This window comes from Panicum virgatum, chromosome 6K, assembly GCF_016808335.1.
Source record: "Panicum virgatum strain AP13 chromosome 6K, P.virgatum_v5, whole genome shotgun sequence".
Lineage (NCBI taxonomy): Eukaryota > Viridiplantae > Streptophyta > Magnoliopsida > Poales > Poaceae > Panicum > Panicum virgatum.
In genome coordinates this window covers 12601600-12617416 of record NC_053141.1, presented here as the reverse complement: position 1 = coordinate 12617416, position 15817 = coordinate 12601600, and the positions used below count along the sequence as shown (strand labels likewise).

The following is a 15817-nucleotide window of genomic DNA, read 5'->3' as shown; positions in this document are numbered from 1 at the left end:
TTTACAGATTCTCCTTTCCCCTATAAACCTCCCCTCCACTGAGAAACACTTCAAAAGGATCCACTGAAAAAAAAAGAAAAAACACTTCAAAAGGACCATCCACCTCTCCTCCATCATTCTGAATCTCCGATCACCATCATGATCTTCCTTTTGCATTTCCCAAACTAACTAAACTTGCGGAATTACCAGTAAAAGGCCGTGTTTTCTTTTCACAAGAAAAACAGCAGTCATTCGCACGGGAATGATCAAGGCCTGATCTCATCCTTATTCTAAAGAGCAAGAAAAACAGCTACTGCCTTCCTACGCATTCATACTTGCGCACACAAAAAGAAGTTCAGAAACAGAAACCGCACACGACAAAGGATGACGCGATAAGTCAGCAACCTCCCCAAGGTTTTAAATCGCGAGCTAAGACGCTGTCGTTACGATGTTTAGCGGCAGGGCTGTCGTTACGATGTTTAGCGGGCTATAGCCGGCATTTAGCGGACTATAGCCGGCTTTAGCGGGCTAAATGCCATAGCGGCTACCATTTATAGAAGCTATAACGGTATATAGCGGAAGATATAGCCGGCTATTTAAAACTTTGAACCTCCCCCTTTCTTCTTTCACTTCCATGCATGCCGCCCTCGCCAATCCTCTTCCCAAGGCGGCGATCGATCGCATGCCTTGTTCCCCTCTCCTCACATTTCACAACACTGTTGATACATACAGTACACCTTTGGGTTTTGCTCTCCTTTTCGGTTGTTGTTTTTACCTGCACCGGCAACGGAAGGTCCTCCCCTCCTCCCTCGTTCTCCTCCGGGTTTTGCTCTCCCCTTCCTCTTCCACCTGCAGGTGACCTGTCTGCCTTTGCTTCCTCCCGCGACCTCCTTCCTTCCACCGCACCCTCCCTCGTTCTCCTCCGGGTAGGGAGGGCACCTGGGGCATCAGATCAGACCCTACCCGGGGACCTATTAATGCCCCGGTCGTGACAGATGCCCGCTGTTCTTGGCACCGGTGGCAGCCTCGCTCTCTGAACCTTTTGCTTGCCCCTGCTCCTTCAAACACCCTGCTCCGGGAAGAACGAACCCCGTGCCGCCGGTCCTGAACTCGGTTTGATTCGGAGCACCCGGTGTTTTGTTCGTCCTGCAAAAGAGATTTCCTTCCCTTTTTTCAGAGTCTCCAGCCAGTTTCAGGAGTTCCTTCATTGCAAGGCTTTCCTCTGTTCTCTCGCTCGCCTGCCTTTTTCAGAGCCGTTTTAGTCCTTGATTTTGTTCGAGCTGCGGATTCTTGGCTGCTCTTTGATTGATTCTTGACCACGAAACAAGCTCGTCGAATTCCATATAGATTCAGCTGATCAATCAAGTTTAATCACGCCAGTCATATCCCAAGCGAAATCTTCTACTTCCCGGCCTGCTGCTCTGGCCAGTTCCTCTCCTGAGCAGTGATCACCCACCCGGCGCAGCGGTTCTTGATCGCCGTCCATGGCGGCGGCGGCGGCGGCTGTGCGCGCCGCGGCGGTGGCGGTGCTGTCAGTGGCGGTGCTGTGCGGCGCGGCGCAGGCGATCGGCGTGAACTGGGGCACGCAGCTGAGCCACCCGCTGCCGGCGAGCACGGTGGTGCGGCTGCTGCAGGACAACGGCTTCGACAAGGTGAAGCTGTTCGACGCCGAGGACGCCATCCTCGGCGCGCTCAAGGGCTCGGGCATCCAGGTCATGGTCGGCATCCCCAACGACATGCTCGCCGACCTCGCCGCCGGCGGCAAGGCCGCCGAGGACTGGGTCGCCAAGAACGTCTCCGGCCACGTCCGCGACGGCGTCGACATCAGGTCAGCCCACACCGCCTGCTTTCGTTACATAGCATGTTTCCACCACCTCTGCTTAAAAAATGTGCCCTCCTGTTTTTCGCGTGCCCTTAATAGCTTTAAAAGCTTTGATTGATCACAAACTAGGAACATGAGGTTTGGGTGGAATTTCAGGCTGGGTTAAAAAAGATCCCTCTCGCTGGCGTGACTAGAGTTCGACGGGTTTTCTTGACCATGAAGCCAATTACTTCCTCCTAATGAAATACGGTGGGGCTGTCATATCTCTTGGGTTGAGTTTGAAAGAGTTTTTTGTTTTTCAAACGAGGAACATGAGGGCACTCAGGCTTGCCATTGAAAGTGATGTTTTACCTTAGTTACCGAAATTACTTTTCGCAAACAAAAAAGATTGAAGTTTAATATTTAATAATTCACATAGTTAGACAAAACAATGGTCAAATGTACTGGTTTGCACATCATGATTGTGTCCAAGAAAATAAGATGATGAAAGTCCTGGTAGATTGCCAATAATTTTTCTAGATTGTTTGCAGCTGGCAGCAAACTAAAGCTGGGCCAAGGTTCCCTTCTCTTTAGGGGAAGCCCACCGGTGCAAGCAATCTGAAATTCTACCCCCAACCATTCACTTCCCAATCCCCATGGCAACACCAAAAGCCATGGATGGGGTGCCTTTCTTTTCCAGCCTTTTGCCCAGTGCTCTCCTGCACACACAACAAAGCTTTGGGATCCACCCAGACGTCCTGCAAAATCTCCCCGTGTTGGTGCTGCCACTTGTTGTGGCCTTGTGGGCATGCCATTGGTGTCTTTGGTGACATCTCCTTGACAGGGACATGTATGCCATTGGCACTGACTAGAAGAAAGGGAAAAGGCTCAATCATGCACTCTTGAGCGTGAGAGCTCCTGACACGTTTAGCATCACCAGGCTCTCCCAATCTTTCTAGACTGTGGTTCCTGCTGGTCGTATCGCCCGTCCATCCAGAACGATCATGTGCCTGTCAGCATGTCTCCATGAATCCAGTGTGTGGCCAGGCATATGAATATGTTCCCCTCTCCAAGCTTCCTTAGTGACCTTGCCTTGCATCTCGAGGCCTGTTAGGAACATTTTGGAATCTTTTTTCTTGAATTACATGGGGGTTTATTTGTTTTCGGTGGGATTCCTGTTTTCTAAATGGCCGTTATATGTTTAACGGTGTCGTAAGAATTCTGAGGTGATTCGGTGAAAATTTATCGGTGATATTAGCACACCTTGGTGAGTTCCTTGGCTTCACTGAAAAAAGATGAGATGGCAGTCAAGGTCCCAATCACACTGCTTTGAGGGTTTCCTGCTTTATTGCTGTCCAATTCAAATGCATCGCGATACTTATGAGAACCACAATTAAATGTGAAGGTCACATAAACATGGGACCATGCCACAAATCCTCTCAAAATTCAACATCAAGGTTTCCTGAGGCCAATTCCTGCCTGCAGGCAGTGTCTTAAGACTTTCAGTCTGTGTCACCATATCCAATCCAGTCATGCATGCTTCCCTGTATGATGCATACATCTAACCATATGCCAGTGGTCCTCTACTACATTATCTCACATCATTCGTTCACCTACAAGATTATTTTCGTTTAAACGGTTCCTTTTGTTCTATCTTCTATGGCGAACATCATTGATGTCGAGAAACGATAAAATCACAATGAAGTTTCATTTCATCCTCTAAAAGTTTGCTCTTAATGAAATTTTTAATGTCAGGAGAATTATTTAATCCAAGTGACGATTTTATCTGAATTTGTTTTGAACCTCTGTTTGTTTGTTTGTTTGTTGCAATGAAAAACGTTTGCCAGTTTTTTTGAATTTTGAACAGCGATTTAATCATTGTTCATGTAATGAAAATTCATCAATACTTTAAATTTGATGAATCACTAACGTTTTGTTTCCCTGACGGACAAATGGTCGGGCGAGCAGGTACGTGGCCGTGGGTAACGAGCCGTTCCTGGAGACGTTCAACGGGACGTACCTGAATACGACGTTCCCGGCGATGCAGAACATCCAGGCGGCGCTGGTGAAGGCCGGCCTTGCCGACAAGGTGAAGGTGACGGTGCCGCTGAACGCCGACGTGTACCAGTCGCCGACGGGGAAGCCGTCGGACGGCGACTTCCGCGGCGACATCCACGGCCTGATGCTCACCATCGTGCAGTTCCTGGCGTCCACGGGCGCGCCGTTCGTGGCCAACGTGTACCCGTTCATCAGCCTGTACACGGACCCCAACTTCCCGCTGGACTACGCCTTCTTCCAGGGCTCGTCGTCGCCGGTGGTCGACGGCGGCGTCACCTACCAGAACACCTTCGACGCCAACCACGACACGCTGGTGGCGGCGCTCCGCCGGAACGGGTTCGGCAACGTGTCGGTGGTGGTCGGCGAGGTCGGGTGGCCGACGGACGGCGACGCCAACGCCAACCTCGACTACGCGCGGCGCTTCAACCAGGGGTTCCTCGCCCACATCGCCGGCGGCCAGGGCACGCCGCTGCGGCCGGGCCCCGTCGACGCCTACCTCTTCAGCCTCATCGACGAGGACCGCAAGAGCATCCAGCCGGGCAACTTCGAGCGCCACTGGGGCATCTTCAACTACGACGGCACGCCCAAGTACGCGCTCAGCCTCGCCGGCGGCGGCAACGGCTCGGCTGCGCTGACGCTCAAGCCGGCGAGGGGCGTCCAGTACCTGGAGAAGCGGTGGTGCGTGCTCAAGCCGTCGGCGGACCTCGCCGATCAGAAGGTCGGCGACAGCGTCGGCTACGCGTGCGGGCTCGCCGACTGCACGGCGCTCGGGTACAAGACCTCCTGCGGCGGCCTCGACGCCAGGGGCAACGTTTCCTACGCCTTCAACAGCTACTACCAGACCATGGACCAGGACGACCGCGCCTGCGACTTCAGGGGCCTCGCCGCCGCCACCTCCGTCGACCCCACGGCGGGGACGTGCCGCTTCATCGTCCAGATCGACGTCGGCGCCGCCGCGGCTATCAGCTCCGCCAGGGGCGTCGCCGGAGGCGTGGCCAGCTCCGCGCTCGCCGCGCTCGTGCTCATGTCGTCCATGTTGCTCTGATGAGACTGAAGCGTTTCCAAATAGACCGTACCGTCCATGCGCATTGTTTGTCTTTAATTAGCTTCTGATGAGAGGATTCTTGACGCATGTACTTACTAGTGTTGTTTATTTTGGTTGGATAAATCTTTCTTTTATTTCAAAATGCCACGCGTCTCTTGTCAATTTCTTGTATGTTCGGATAAAACGTATTATACACTGACGTATGAAATCTTTCCCAGTCATATTATACTGTGAAAGCTAAATGGCTTGTGCACAACGCCATCCGCGCTAGCTACCTATGTACGCAAGTAGTTCCTCTGCCCTTGCAGCGGAGGAATGCAGAGCAAGGTTAATAATACAGACGGTTACTGGCTATAAATTTTTTTCAACCCATCTCTTAACCTACTCGTATAATAATTAGCTCTTCACCATTAATACAAGTTCAATTGTCTCTCTCATAAAGTTTCTTAGTTCTTGTGTTGAAGTCGGATGTAAGCTTATACGGTCCGCTTCTCCTCTCTCCTCTCCTCTGTCCTTCACCTTAATATTCAGCCTGCTTACAAAAGCTTGTTATTATACGTGCTCTCAGGTGGCTGGCACAAGTAGGCTATTGACTAACAAATACACATATTAGCGATAGAGTCCCTCTGCAACAACTACATAGGAGACTCATGCCTATGTATCTGAGTACCTGATTGGATCCTTTTGTCCCTAGACTAAAGTTTAGTCTCCTGAACTAAACTTTAGTTCGTATGCCTAGAGGAGGGTGAATAGGCGAACCTGAAAATTTAAAAAATTCTTCTCATCGGATCAGTAGGTAGGAACTTCCAACACTGTGTAGGAAGTTCTGATGGACCGGAACTTTCCACACTGTGTAGGAAGTTCCGATAGACCGGAACTTCCAACACTAGAATAGAACTTCTGACAAGAATAAGAATTTTGAATGAAATGCAAGTTTCAAGATGAACCTAAAAAATGTATTTGAATCAAAAGTTCACCAATGTGTCCTGGAATACCCTGTAAGTGATCTCACATGACAGAACAACACACAAACGTAAATCGGAACAAAACAAGCTCAAGGTCAACAAGAACAATATGAAAGAAAAAAAACAAGTGACACAAGGTTTGTTCCTCAAGTTCACTCCCACTAAGGAAGCTACATCTCCGCTAAGGAGCTCACAAAGAGCAGGGTTGTCCACTAACCTGTTTTCCTCACTCAATCAACCACCAAGGAGGTTTAATTCACTTACTAGCAAAGTCCAGAAAGAACGAGTAATACAAACTTCCCAGGACGCACACACACGATAGGACACTCCACGGACGATGCCTAACCGTCTAGAAGCAAACTTCAAGAGTAACAAACATGAATCGGCGAATGGAGATGCTTCTAGTGCCCTTGAGATGAAGTTGGTTGCACTCACAAATCAAAGGCTCAAGCTCACACAAATCTTGCCCTCACCCAAGCCCTAGCTCAAATCCACATAAAGTTTTGCTCAAGGAGGGATCGGGGATAAGTATTTGAAGCTCAAAGGAGTGTTCTTGCGTCAAGAGTCAGCAGCCCCATAAGAAAGGTGAGGGGATATATACTCGAGCCCCCAAAACTAGCCGTTACTGTGCAGGTTATGTGTTTATTGGAACTTCCGACACAGGGATGGAACTTCCGATCCAGTTAAAAACACTTGGCCGAGAACCCTTTGTCGGAGGGAGCAAGACACTTCCGATGGGGGTTGGAACTTCTGACCCCACTAAAACTAGCAGACTGAGAGCCCCTCGTCGGAAGAACCGTCGTAGTTCCGATGGGGGTAGTTAGTGTTTTGTGACTCTCATGGGTTTGTTAGCATCTTATGGTCACTTTGACATCTTCAAGCAATCTTTTTGCATCCCTCTTAATAGTACGGTGTTTCTTATACTCAAATTCAAAATAGAAAATTATAAAAAATCTTTAATGGAGCTCAAACACCGTCTCTTTAGCAAATATGGCGTCTTTTATTGCTCTTTTTCATTCCAATGATTTTTGAACATGTTCATTGCTTAATAAACGCATTAGTTTCTTAATTATGCATGTCATCAACACTAAAACCCACTTAAAGAGCCAAATGCACTTTCAGTACCTTGTTTGGATGGAGGGCCTGAAGGTCATTAAATCGACTGTACAAATACTATGTTACCCCTGAACCCCTGTTTAATAGGGTAGGGGAGGGACTCGCGAGGTGGAAAAGTTGCCCTTTAGTCTCCTTTAGCCACCCTTGGGCACTAATTGATGGACTAAAGCCTTTATTCCCCTTTAGCCACCTTTGGGGACTAATGGACTAAAGCCTTTAGTCCCTTTTTTATTCATGTGTTTGGATCCCTAGGGACTAAAATGGAAGGACTAAATTAGGTGGATCTAAACATAACCTAAATCGATGATACGTTCATACTGGCTAGGTGTTTAATGAGGGAATATGATCAAAATACGGGCTATGATTAAAATAGACATGTATACTTTGTCAGACCTGGGGCCACGGGACTGCTCATAGGCATAGAGTGTTCGGCAAGAAGGGGTGGTACATGAACCACCCCGCGTTACCTTGTATCTACTCGGTCTGTAGTAGAACTAGCTGGAGTACAAGGAAACTACCCGACCCACTCGGGGTAGAACTCTAACCGTACTCGGCTAGGACTTCCCATATACCCCTGTCCCCACAGGATATATAAGGGCGGACAGGGACCCCTCCAAAACATCGAACAATACCAGAGGAAATACAAACCACCACACAGGACGTAGGGTATTACGCTCTGGTGGCCTGAACCTGTCTAAATCCTTGTGTTCCTTGCACCATCGCATTTTGATCTCGGCGAGTCCCTACTCATAACAACTCTCCTTGGGATACCCCTCGGAGAACCCGACGGTAGAACAACGACAGCTGGCGCCCCACCGTGGGGCCTCTCGCCAAAGATCATCAGAAGAATTCGAAGACATCCTTCGACTTCAGCTTTCCAACGATCGATGCCGGAACCACTTACGTTTTCGGCTCGTGGGTCTGCATCGCCAACGGATCAGGAGGTTTCTCTAGCCGCCTGGTCAACCCCACGAGCACGAAGGCACCAGCAAGAACAACTCGGCAAAATCACTTCCGCCGAGTGTTGGCACTCCTTAAGTACCTATTTTATCCCTTGTTTATCCTTGATAATGGCATGAATTTAATATCAAAATTACTAACCGTCCTAACCCCGGCCTAATTATTGGTCATTTTCACATTTGCACATATATTTTGGAGGAACTTCGTTTTTGCAGGTTTTTGGCCTATTTTGGAGCATGAAATGACGAGGCCCGTGATCGAGCGCTAACACGGAGAAAGACGAAGGCCAAAGCCCAAAGGAAGGACCAAAGCCCATGTTGATTCGAAGCCCATTCATGCACATCCATCCTCCAAGAGAGCCCAAAGGACCAAGCCCACGAAGATGAGATCAAGATACTTCGGGATTAAGCAAAGCAAATGAAGATTTAAGGAAGGATTCCCTATTCTATCCTTTCCTCGAAGATATCTCCAAGATAACGACATCCAAAGGGGTGCAATCGTGAAGGGCATAAACTCTAGAAGATGTGAGGAGTCTACACGCGAAAGATGAGACCGAGGCGGGCCCGAAAAAGGGTAGGACGGCCGGCCTAGGCCCATTAGCCAGCCGGCCTAGCCCATTTCCGAGGCGGTTCGGTCTCCCCTTCGACCACTGGCTTCCTCGGCTCATAAATAGCTCGCACCTTATTCAACTCGCGGCATCCATCCACCCAGAACTCGACGAAAACCTAGGGCCAAGACCGGAGGGAGACGACGACCGCCGCAAGTCTTTGAAGTTGTCTAGGAGATGGCTTAGGCCACCCCTAGCCGCCATGGCCTCCCTGCATGGTTGTGCCATGGCGGAGTTCATGAGCTAGTTGGATTCATCGATGGTGTGCACACGGTGGCGATGATCCAAACACATCTATTATGTGAGTAATGATAATCATGTCTTCCGAATCTATTAGCGATCATGTCTCTCCTTTTTGATTTCGTTCTTGCCTTGGGTGCGCTTATTCCTAGATCTATTCTCGAGATAGATGGCATGGGGTGTTCTTGTAGCTATGGTGGCTAGGAGTTCATACCGGATCTACCCAAGGGGGTTCGACACGTCTAGCATGCTTCGGGGTGCTTTTGTCCAAAGGGAGCGTCGTGACAGGGCGTGGCCTGAGTAGAGGGGTTCCCGAGGGGTTGGATTGGAGGTTTTGATTTAAGGATACTATTGATTGAGATGTATAATTTATTTGCTCGTTAGCTTGAACTACAACTAGATGACAATAAGCCTAGTCATGTCTTTGGTTTTGCTATGGTTACGCCTATGATCATGGATGAGATCAACCTTTACAGAACATTCATATCTATTAAAGGTTTACTCTATATGTGCAATTCATGCTTCATGTTAGGATAGATTTGTTAGATTAGATGGAAAACCTTAGGTAGTTCTTTGTCGATCCACGGATTGATAAACCTTGGGGGAGTACTCTAAGGGAAAAGCTACCACGATCCGTGCGCTTGCGGTACATAAATTGGGGCGCTAAGGAACGTCAACACCGAGATCCTTCTTCCCGAAATCGCGAGGGAAGTTGAAAACTTGTCCTTATCGGACACGACCTCGACTATTTTCCCTTTCAGATTGGGAAATTCGACCGCATCGTTTGCTGCGCTCCTTCAGAAAAATATGATCAGGATTCGGACTCGCTCAACCTGACCATCCTGGCCATGCCACAAAGCCGAGTCATCTACTGGAAGAATTCTGAGTCCGCTAATATCATCAACAATGCCTGGCTAGTAGCTTGCTTACGGGATTTGCCTTACCAACCAGGCAGACCTCTCTTTGCAGTCAGAGGAGAAGCAATTGGCGACACTGCTCTAGTCGATTCCAGCACGACTCACTCGACCCCGACAGACAGGTGTATATCTCCCTTCACGGGGAAGAAAGTGCACTTGGCTCTTGGGCTGACCAATACGCCAACGAGAGTCTGGACCAAATATCAGACGATGAGCTGTTAGTCAACGCTCCGCAAGACGAGTCCCAACAGGCAGGGAAAACCGGCGACAACGCAACCACCGCCGCGCCACTCACAGAAAGAACGCGACTGCTCGGGCTCAACGCGCTCCAGCTCTGCGCGGATCGCGGAACCTGCGACAGGACCTGGACGAAGCAGCCGACAAAGCTTTCGACAGTCCTTTGAACAACCTAGCCGAGGCAGCTATATTAATACAGGCCTTCCAGACACTCCTCAAAACCGTGAAATTCAACGCATGACCAGAGACGCCTTGCGTCAGATTGGAAGACTGAATCCGGCTCCATCTGTTTCCCACAACAGTCGGACTCCTGCTAAACAGAAGGACCACCAGGAAGCAAATCGAGGCAACTACCCGCGTGGCCAGCCCCGGCCTAGGTTTCAAGATGAGAGCCATCACGCCGGTCCTTCAAGGAATCACGAACGCTTCCAGGATGACGCACGTGATTTCATCAACGCAAAGCGTTATGGACAACATCAGGATGAAACTGATCGATTCCTAGCCTTCAGCCAGAATATAAACTATGCAGAGTACCCGATTGGTTTCAACCCAGTCAACATGCAGAATTTGAAGAAATATGACGGCAAACAGGATCCCCGTCAGTGGTTAGGGATCTACTCAACTGCTATCGAGGTAGCAGGAGGGACAAATTCTACCAAAGTCATATACTTCCCGTTGGCTCTAGAATCTGCCCCACTCACATGGCTCGAGAGTTTAAGGCACGACTCGATCCACTCATGGGAAGATTTGAAAAACATCTTCATCGACAACTTCCAAGGTTCCATTCATCGCCCGGCTACTCGCCATGACCTACGTCTATGCAAACAAGAGCGTGGAGAAGCCCTGAGATCATACATAAAGAGGTTCTTCGACACACGAGCTACTATCGCCAACATAGCAGATGAAGATGTGATCAACTGTTTCCACAACGGCCTCGCTACGCAACAACTGTACCAAGACTTCGGAAGGAACATACCCCATTCAGTGGTCGTACTCCGAGAGACATGATGCTTGGATGGGCCGATCAGGAAGAACAAGAACGCGATCGCTTCCCCCGCCGTGAAGACAACAACTAGAAATGCAATGGGGATCCACGATCAGACAAAGGCCAACGCAACTTTGACAAGAAGCGCAAGCCAGAAGATACTGTAGCAACAATGGATCGGGGACAACGAGGCAAAAAGGGAAATCAGCAAGATGATTTCCAAAAACTGCTCGCAAGACCTTGTCCTCTACATCCTAAAGGAAGGCACACGATCCTCGAATGCATAAATCTTCGCAAGTTTCTCCTGGAACGTCAGTTGGAAGAAGACAAAAAGAAGAAGGACAAATGTAAGCATCTAGGCCCTCAAGGTATGTTTCGGTGATTAATGACAACCATTATTGTGACTAATGAGTTTATGCAGCTTAATGTATCATTACCGCTCATTTGGTCATATATCAAAAGAGGCCCCTCAATTTCGTTATCCAAAAAGGCGATCTCGGTATTCAACTCTGATATATGTAAGACTAAGGATCTTTCTAGTCCTAAGTGTCGTAAGGTTGAGAAGGACACTTAGGTTTGTATAGGTTTTATAGTTTTGTAGTGATCGCACTATTAAGAGGGATTAAGGTCAAGTAACTTGAGCATGGACATGGTCATTTGAAAATGGCTGCACACTTTGGTCACTCAGGTTCCTAGAAGTTCAAATAAGTGGTTTTCAACTTATATCTCAAGAATATTTGGATTTCACTCAAGACTCAAATCAGAAAAGGCAAAATCAGAAAAAGTCTATACACCGGTTTAACCGACGCTTCCACTTTTCTATACGTCGGTTAAACGAAGTCAGCAGAGTCTGGACAAGTCAATACACCGGTTAAACCGACGTGTTTGAATTTAACGTCGGTGCATTAGTCCAGAGTTGGGTTTCTCCAGGGTGTTTCAAGGTCTATACACCGGTTAAACCGACGCTGTTTGAAATGAGACGTCGGTGCAATTGACCAGTGAGATGGTTTTTCCAGGGATTTCAAAAGTTGTACTCACCGGTTAAACCGACGATGGTTTTGAGTTAACGTCGGTGCAGTTGTCCAGAGACTTGATTTTTCAGTTGATCAGTGGACAACTACACTCACCGGTTAAACCGATGATACGTCGGTTAATCTGCCCAAGTTGTAACGGCTAGTTTTCAGAATAGGCAGTTTACATTCAATGGTTAAACCGACGCTGACTATTGGAGGTATGTCGGATTAACCGGCGCTACGCAGTTTTCTGGCAGCTTTTCTCCAACGGCTCTATTCGTGTGAGCTGCCTATATATACCCCTCCAATGGGTCATTTTGCACTCTCTTAACACCAGGAAACATTCATACATTGTTGAGAGCCATCTTGAGCTTCATCTTCCACATATTTGTTCATTCAATCAATCAAGAAGCAAGACTAAGGACTTGAGTAGAGAGAAGCTTGTGTGCATCCGTTCTTGGTGATCGGTTCTTGCTCAAGTGAAGGCCCTAGCTTGTTACTCTTGGTGATTGGCAGCACCTAGGCGATCTTGGTGATTGAAGGTGTTTCTTCCGGAGCTTGCCAACGATTGTGGGAGCCCGAAGAAGTTTGTACGTGGCTTGAGCTCCACCACGCCGGGATGGTGAACGGAGACTCTTAGTGAGCGCCCTCGTCTCGGTGACTTGGGAGGTGACAAGACTCTTAGTGAGTGTCACAACGTGGATTAGGGGTGTGTGCCAACACATCGACACCACAGAAAAAAAATCCGGTTGTCTCTTGCCCACTCTTTACTTTCAAGCACTTACTTTCATGCAATTAATCATGTGCTTGACCTTAGAGATCATAGCTTAGCTCTACCTTGCTTAGTTTCTTATCTAGTTGTATCTTTATAAGCTTGTGTAGTTTGCTTAGCTAGCCGGTTTGTGAATTGAGCCTTACTAGTATTGCATAGGTTAAGGTTGCTTTACCTTGTTTTAGAAATTTGAAAAAGGCCCAATAATAGTGCTCTACCCGATATCCAAACGTGGAGGATTACTAAGGCTCGAACAGGGCTGTCGCCACCTGCCGGCTACCTCTACAAACCGTGGGACTATCGGACATCTGAGTGGTATAATCCAGCCTAGACACCACGTCTACGTCTTTCCCTACTAACTCTAGAGGCGATCAGGGTTATCCTTTTCCATCCAGAGCCCACTCTAGAGTCAAATGCTACTCGCTAAGCATACACATCAACTAATATAAGACAGAGATGATAACTTGCGATCTAAACTCTAACTCTAAATAAACAAAGAAAGTCTCGAACACTTACAACTGAATAAGCATCCGTCGAGGTACAAGCAGAGAAGAGCGCCGACAAGCCCGACACTTCCCCCGACTATCTCCCTCACTCTCGTAGAGGTACAATTTGGAGAAGAGCGCCATTGCCAGCGCCCCTCCTGAGTACCTCTACCCCTCTTCTCTACTAAACACAAGCTAGAGAGGCTCTACACTTGATGGTGAGTGATGTAAGTGTGTTGTGTGTTTGTGGTGTGTGTTTTCTAATTCTCACCCCCTCCCCTCATATATATAGGAGGGAGCCACCAGCCTCTTGCCCGGGAAATGAGCCAAACCGCTATTGGAGACCAACCACACCTCGTCATGTGTCATCTGAGAGACGGTGCGGCCCGTGGGCCACCACCACTGGGTCGGGCGACCTGAAGGTCGGGCGACCGTGGGCTGGGCCCGTTTGGCCCGGTCTTCGGTCAGGTGGCTGTTAGGTGGGTCCCTATGTCATGTATATGGGTAAGGGCCTGTCTTAAGTCGGTTTAGTAGCTCTGGTGGGCCTGTAGATCCTCGTGAACATGTCTGATTCGTCGAGAAGGTGTTGCCTCGGATCGATGACGTGTCACCATGCTTATGGGCTGCGTCTTTTTCTTATGTGCGGCTGCCAAGTGGACCCTTTTGGGCTTGCTGGTGCTTGGCCCAGAAATTTATGCCTTGGATAATATGCTCGTTACCTGCAGTTTTGGCCCAAATTCACCTGCACACATTCTCAGACCAGCATCTGTGAAATTCGTCAAATAATCATCCTATGCTAACATTTATTCCTTCTGATGCTCGAATTTTGCACGATAGTTGACGGTCAAAATGGCTCATTAGTGACCGTCAACAAGATCCCCCACACTTAGTTCTTTGCTCGTCCTCGAGTAAAGGCAAGAACTAAGGCGGACCTGTCTTCATATGATATGACATCTGCATACAAATTATTCTAAGCCTTACCTTTGCCTGTGAATTTTGGTGTGTATACCATAAAGGTTTGGGAAGTTGAAGAGCGGAACGGTATTGACTTCAGTCTCCTCCACTTTCCTGCTATATGACTGGGGTTTTGGAAATATTTTTTGCAAAGACCAACCATAGCTTTACTTCTCCATAGGATCTCTCATGTCGCTCATTGTGTATATATCCTCACCAAGGCATTGCTTCTTTTCATCCTACTTCTAAAGATGGCTTATGTGGAGCTCATGGTAGGGAAAATGGAAGCATGCACTTGTGTCACATATATTGCAAAATCAAACAAAGGATCCATGGAAATGACAAATCAAACAAGCTGATCAAGATTGTGCACATATGTGGAAGGTGGATGATGGAAATGGAATACTCCTTTTATGCATCTCTCTCTCTCTCCTTTTATTTGGATATCATGAGGACATGGCTATACTCTTTCTTCTTCTTTTTTCATGGACATTGATGTGTCCATTTTTTTTCTCTTTTCTTTTCTCTCTTTTTTTTGGGGTCATGCTATTTGGGCATGCCATCTTTTTTTTTATATATAGCCCATGCCTCATTTGAAAGATACTAGAGAGAGAGATCATTAAACATGGAGTTTTATTTTGTGGATGGATGGAATGGCATAGCTGACTTCCAGTGTAGAAGTTCAGCTGGTGGAGTGCACGTGATCTTGATCAAACAAGTATGAAAAGACATCTCACTAGGGTCACACAGTTTGAAGAAGTTCAAAGTAACAACAAGGCACATATGTGTAAAATTTGTATCATGAAGGTTAACATATGGCTTTGGTAGAACAAGCACGTGGAGTTGTATAGCTATGGGGGTTTTTTTTTTTGATAAAAATTTCCCAGACACATAAGCAGATAAAGCAAGGATTCTTCCATCAAACCATATCTCACTAGTCAACAACTTAACAATTATGGGTTCCCTAAGATATGATTCACAAGCTCAGGTTTAGCAAAAAATAAAAGGTATGCAAGCCAATCATAGAGAAGCACAAGACCAGAGGATACCTTAAGTTTAATTTTAATGATGGAGCAAGATTTCATTTAAACTCATAGGTTAGGGAGAGTATGAGGGGTAGAGTGCGCAAACCGTCGCGATGAAGGACAAACGGTGGTAGTACCGGTTGGCCAAACCTTGCTAGCACCAGTTCATCTCGGCCTTTTGCGTGCGGGTTTGTTCGGTGTTGTGCACGTGTTATTGGAGATCTCGAGTGTATATGCTTGAAAGTTCCGAGAGATCTCCCCCACACTTGTTCTTGTACCTGGTGCTTATTCAAAAATAAAAACAAAAAATATGGAAACAAACTAATAGCTGTACCGGTTTTAAGAACCAGAGAGCTTCTAAAATTTTATTGAAACCAAAATTTAATCTCACCAAGATACTTACTCAAGCAAGGCTGAACTAAGATTGCATCAACATGAGTATGTAGTGCAACATTAACCAAAACCTTGTCTTACCTTTCCATTTGAATTTAACTCAATGACTCACTCAATTGGATTTGATTTTCCTACAGGGGTTAGTCATATATGCAACCAATATCTATACAAGTATTAACTCCAGAACATCAATCAAACTTGACACAAGGTCTAGTTTGACTAAAGAGGACATTTTAACCCAAGCACCATGCTTGATTTAAAAGGC

General features: G+C 47.5%; 1 protein-coding gene across 1 annotated transcript; it reads left to right on the top strand.

Annotated features, from left to right (window-relative positions):
* Positions 1-609: 609 nt before the first annotated feature.
* On the top strand, positions 610-5104 carry LOC120711798 (glucan endo-1,3-beta-glucosidase 6-like). The gene is made up of 2 exons (XM_039997441.1): positions 610-1807; positions 3749-5104. Exons 1-2 carry the CDS (start codon positions 1464-1466, stop codon positions 4881-4883), a joined length of 1479 nt encoding a protein of 492 aa, XP_039853375.1. The 5' UTR covers positions 610-1463; the 3' UTR covers positions 4884-5104.
* The last annotated feature ends 10713 nt before the right edge of the window (positions 5105-15817 follow it).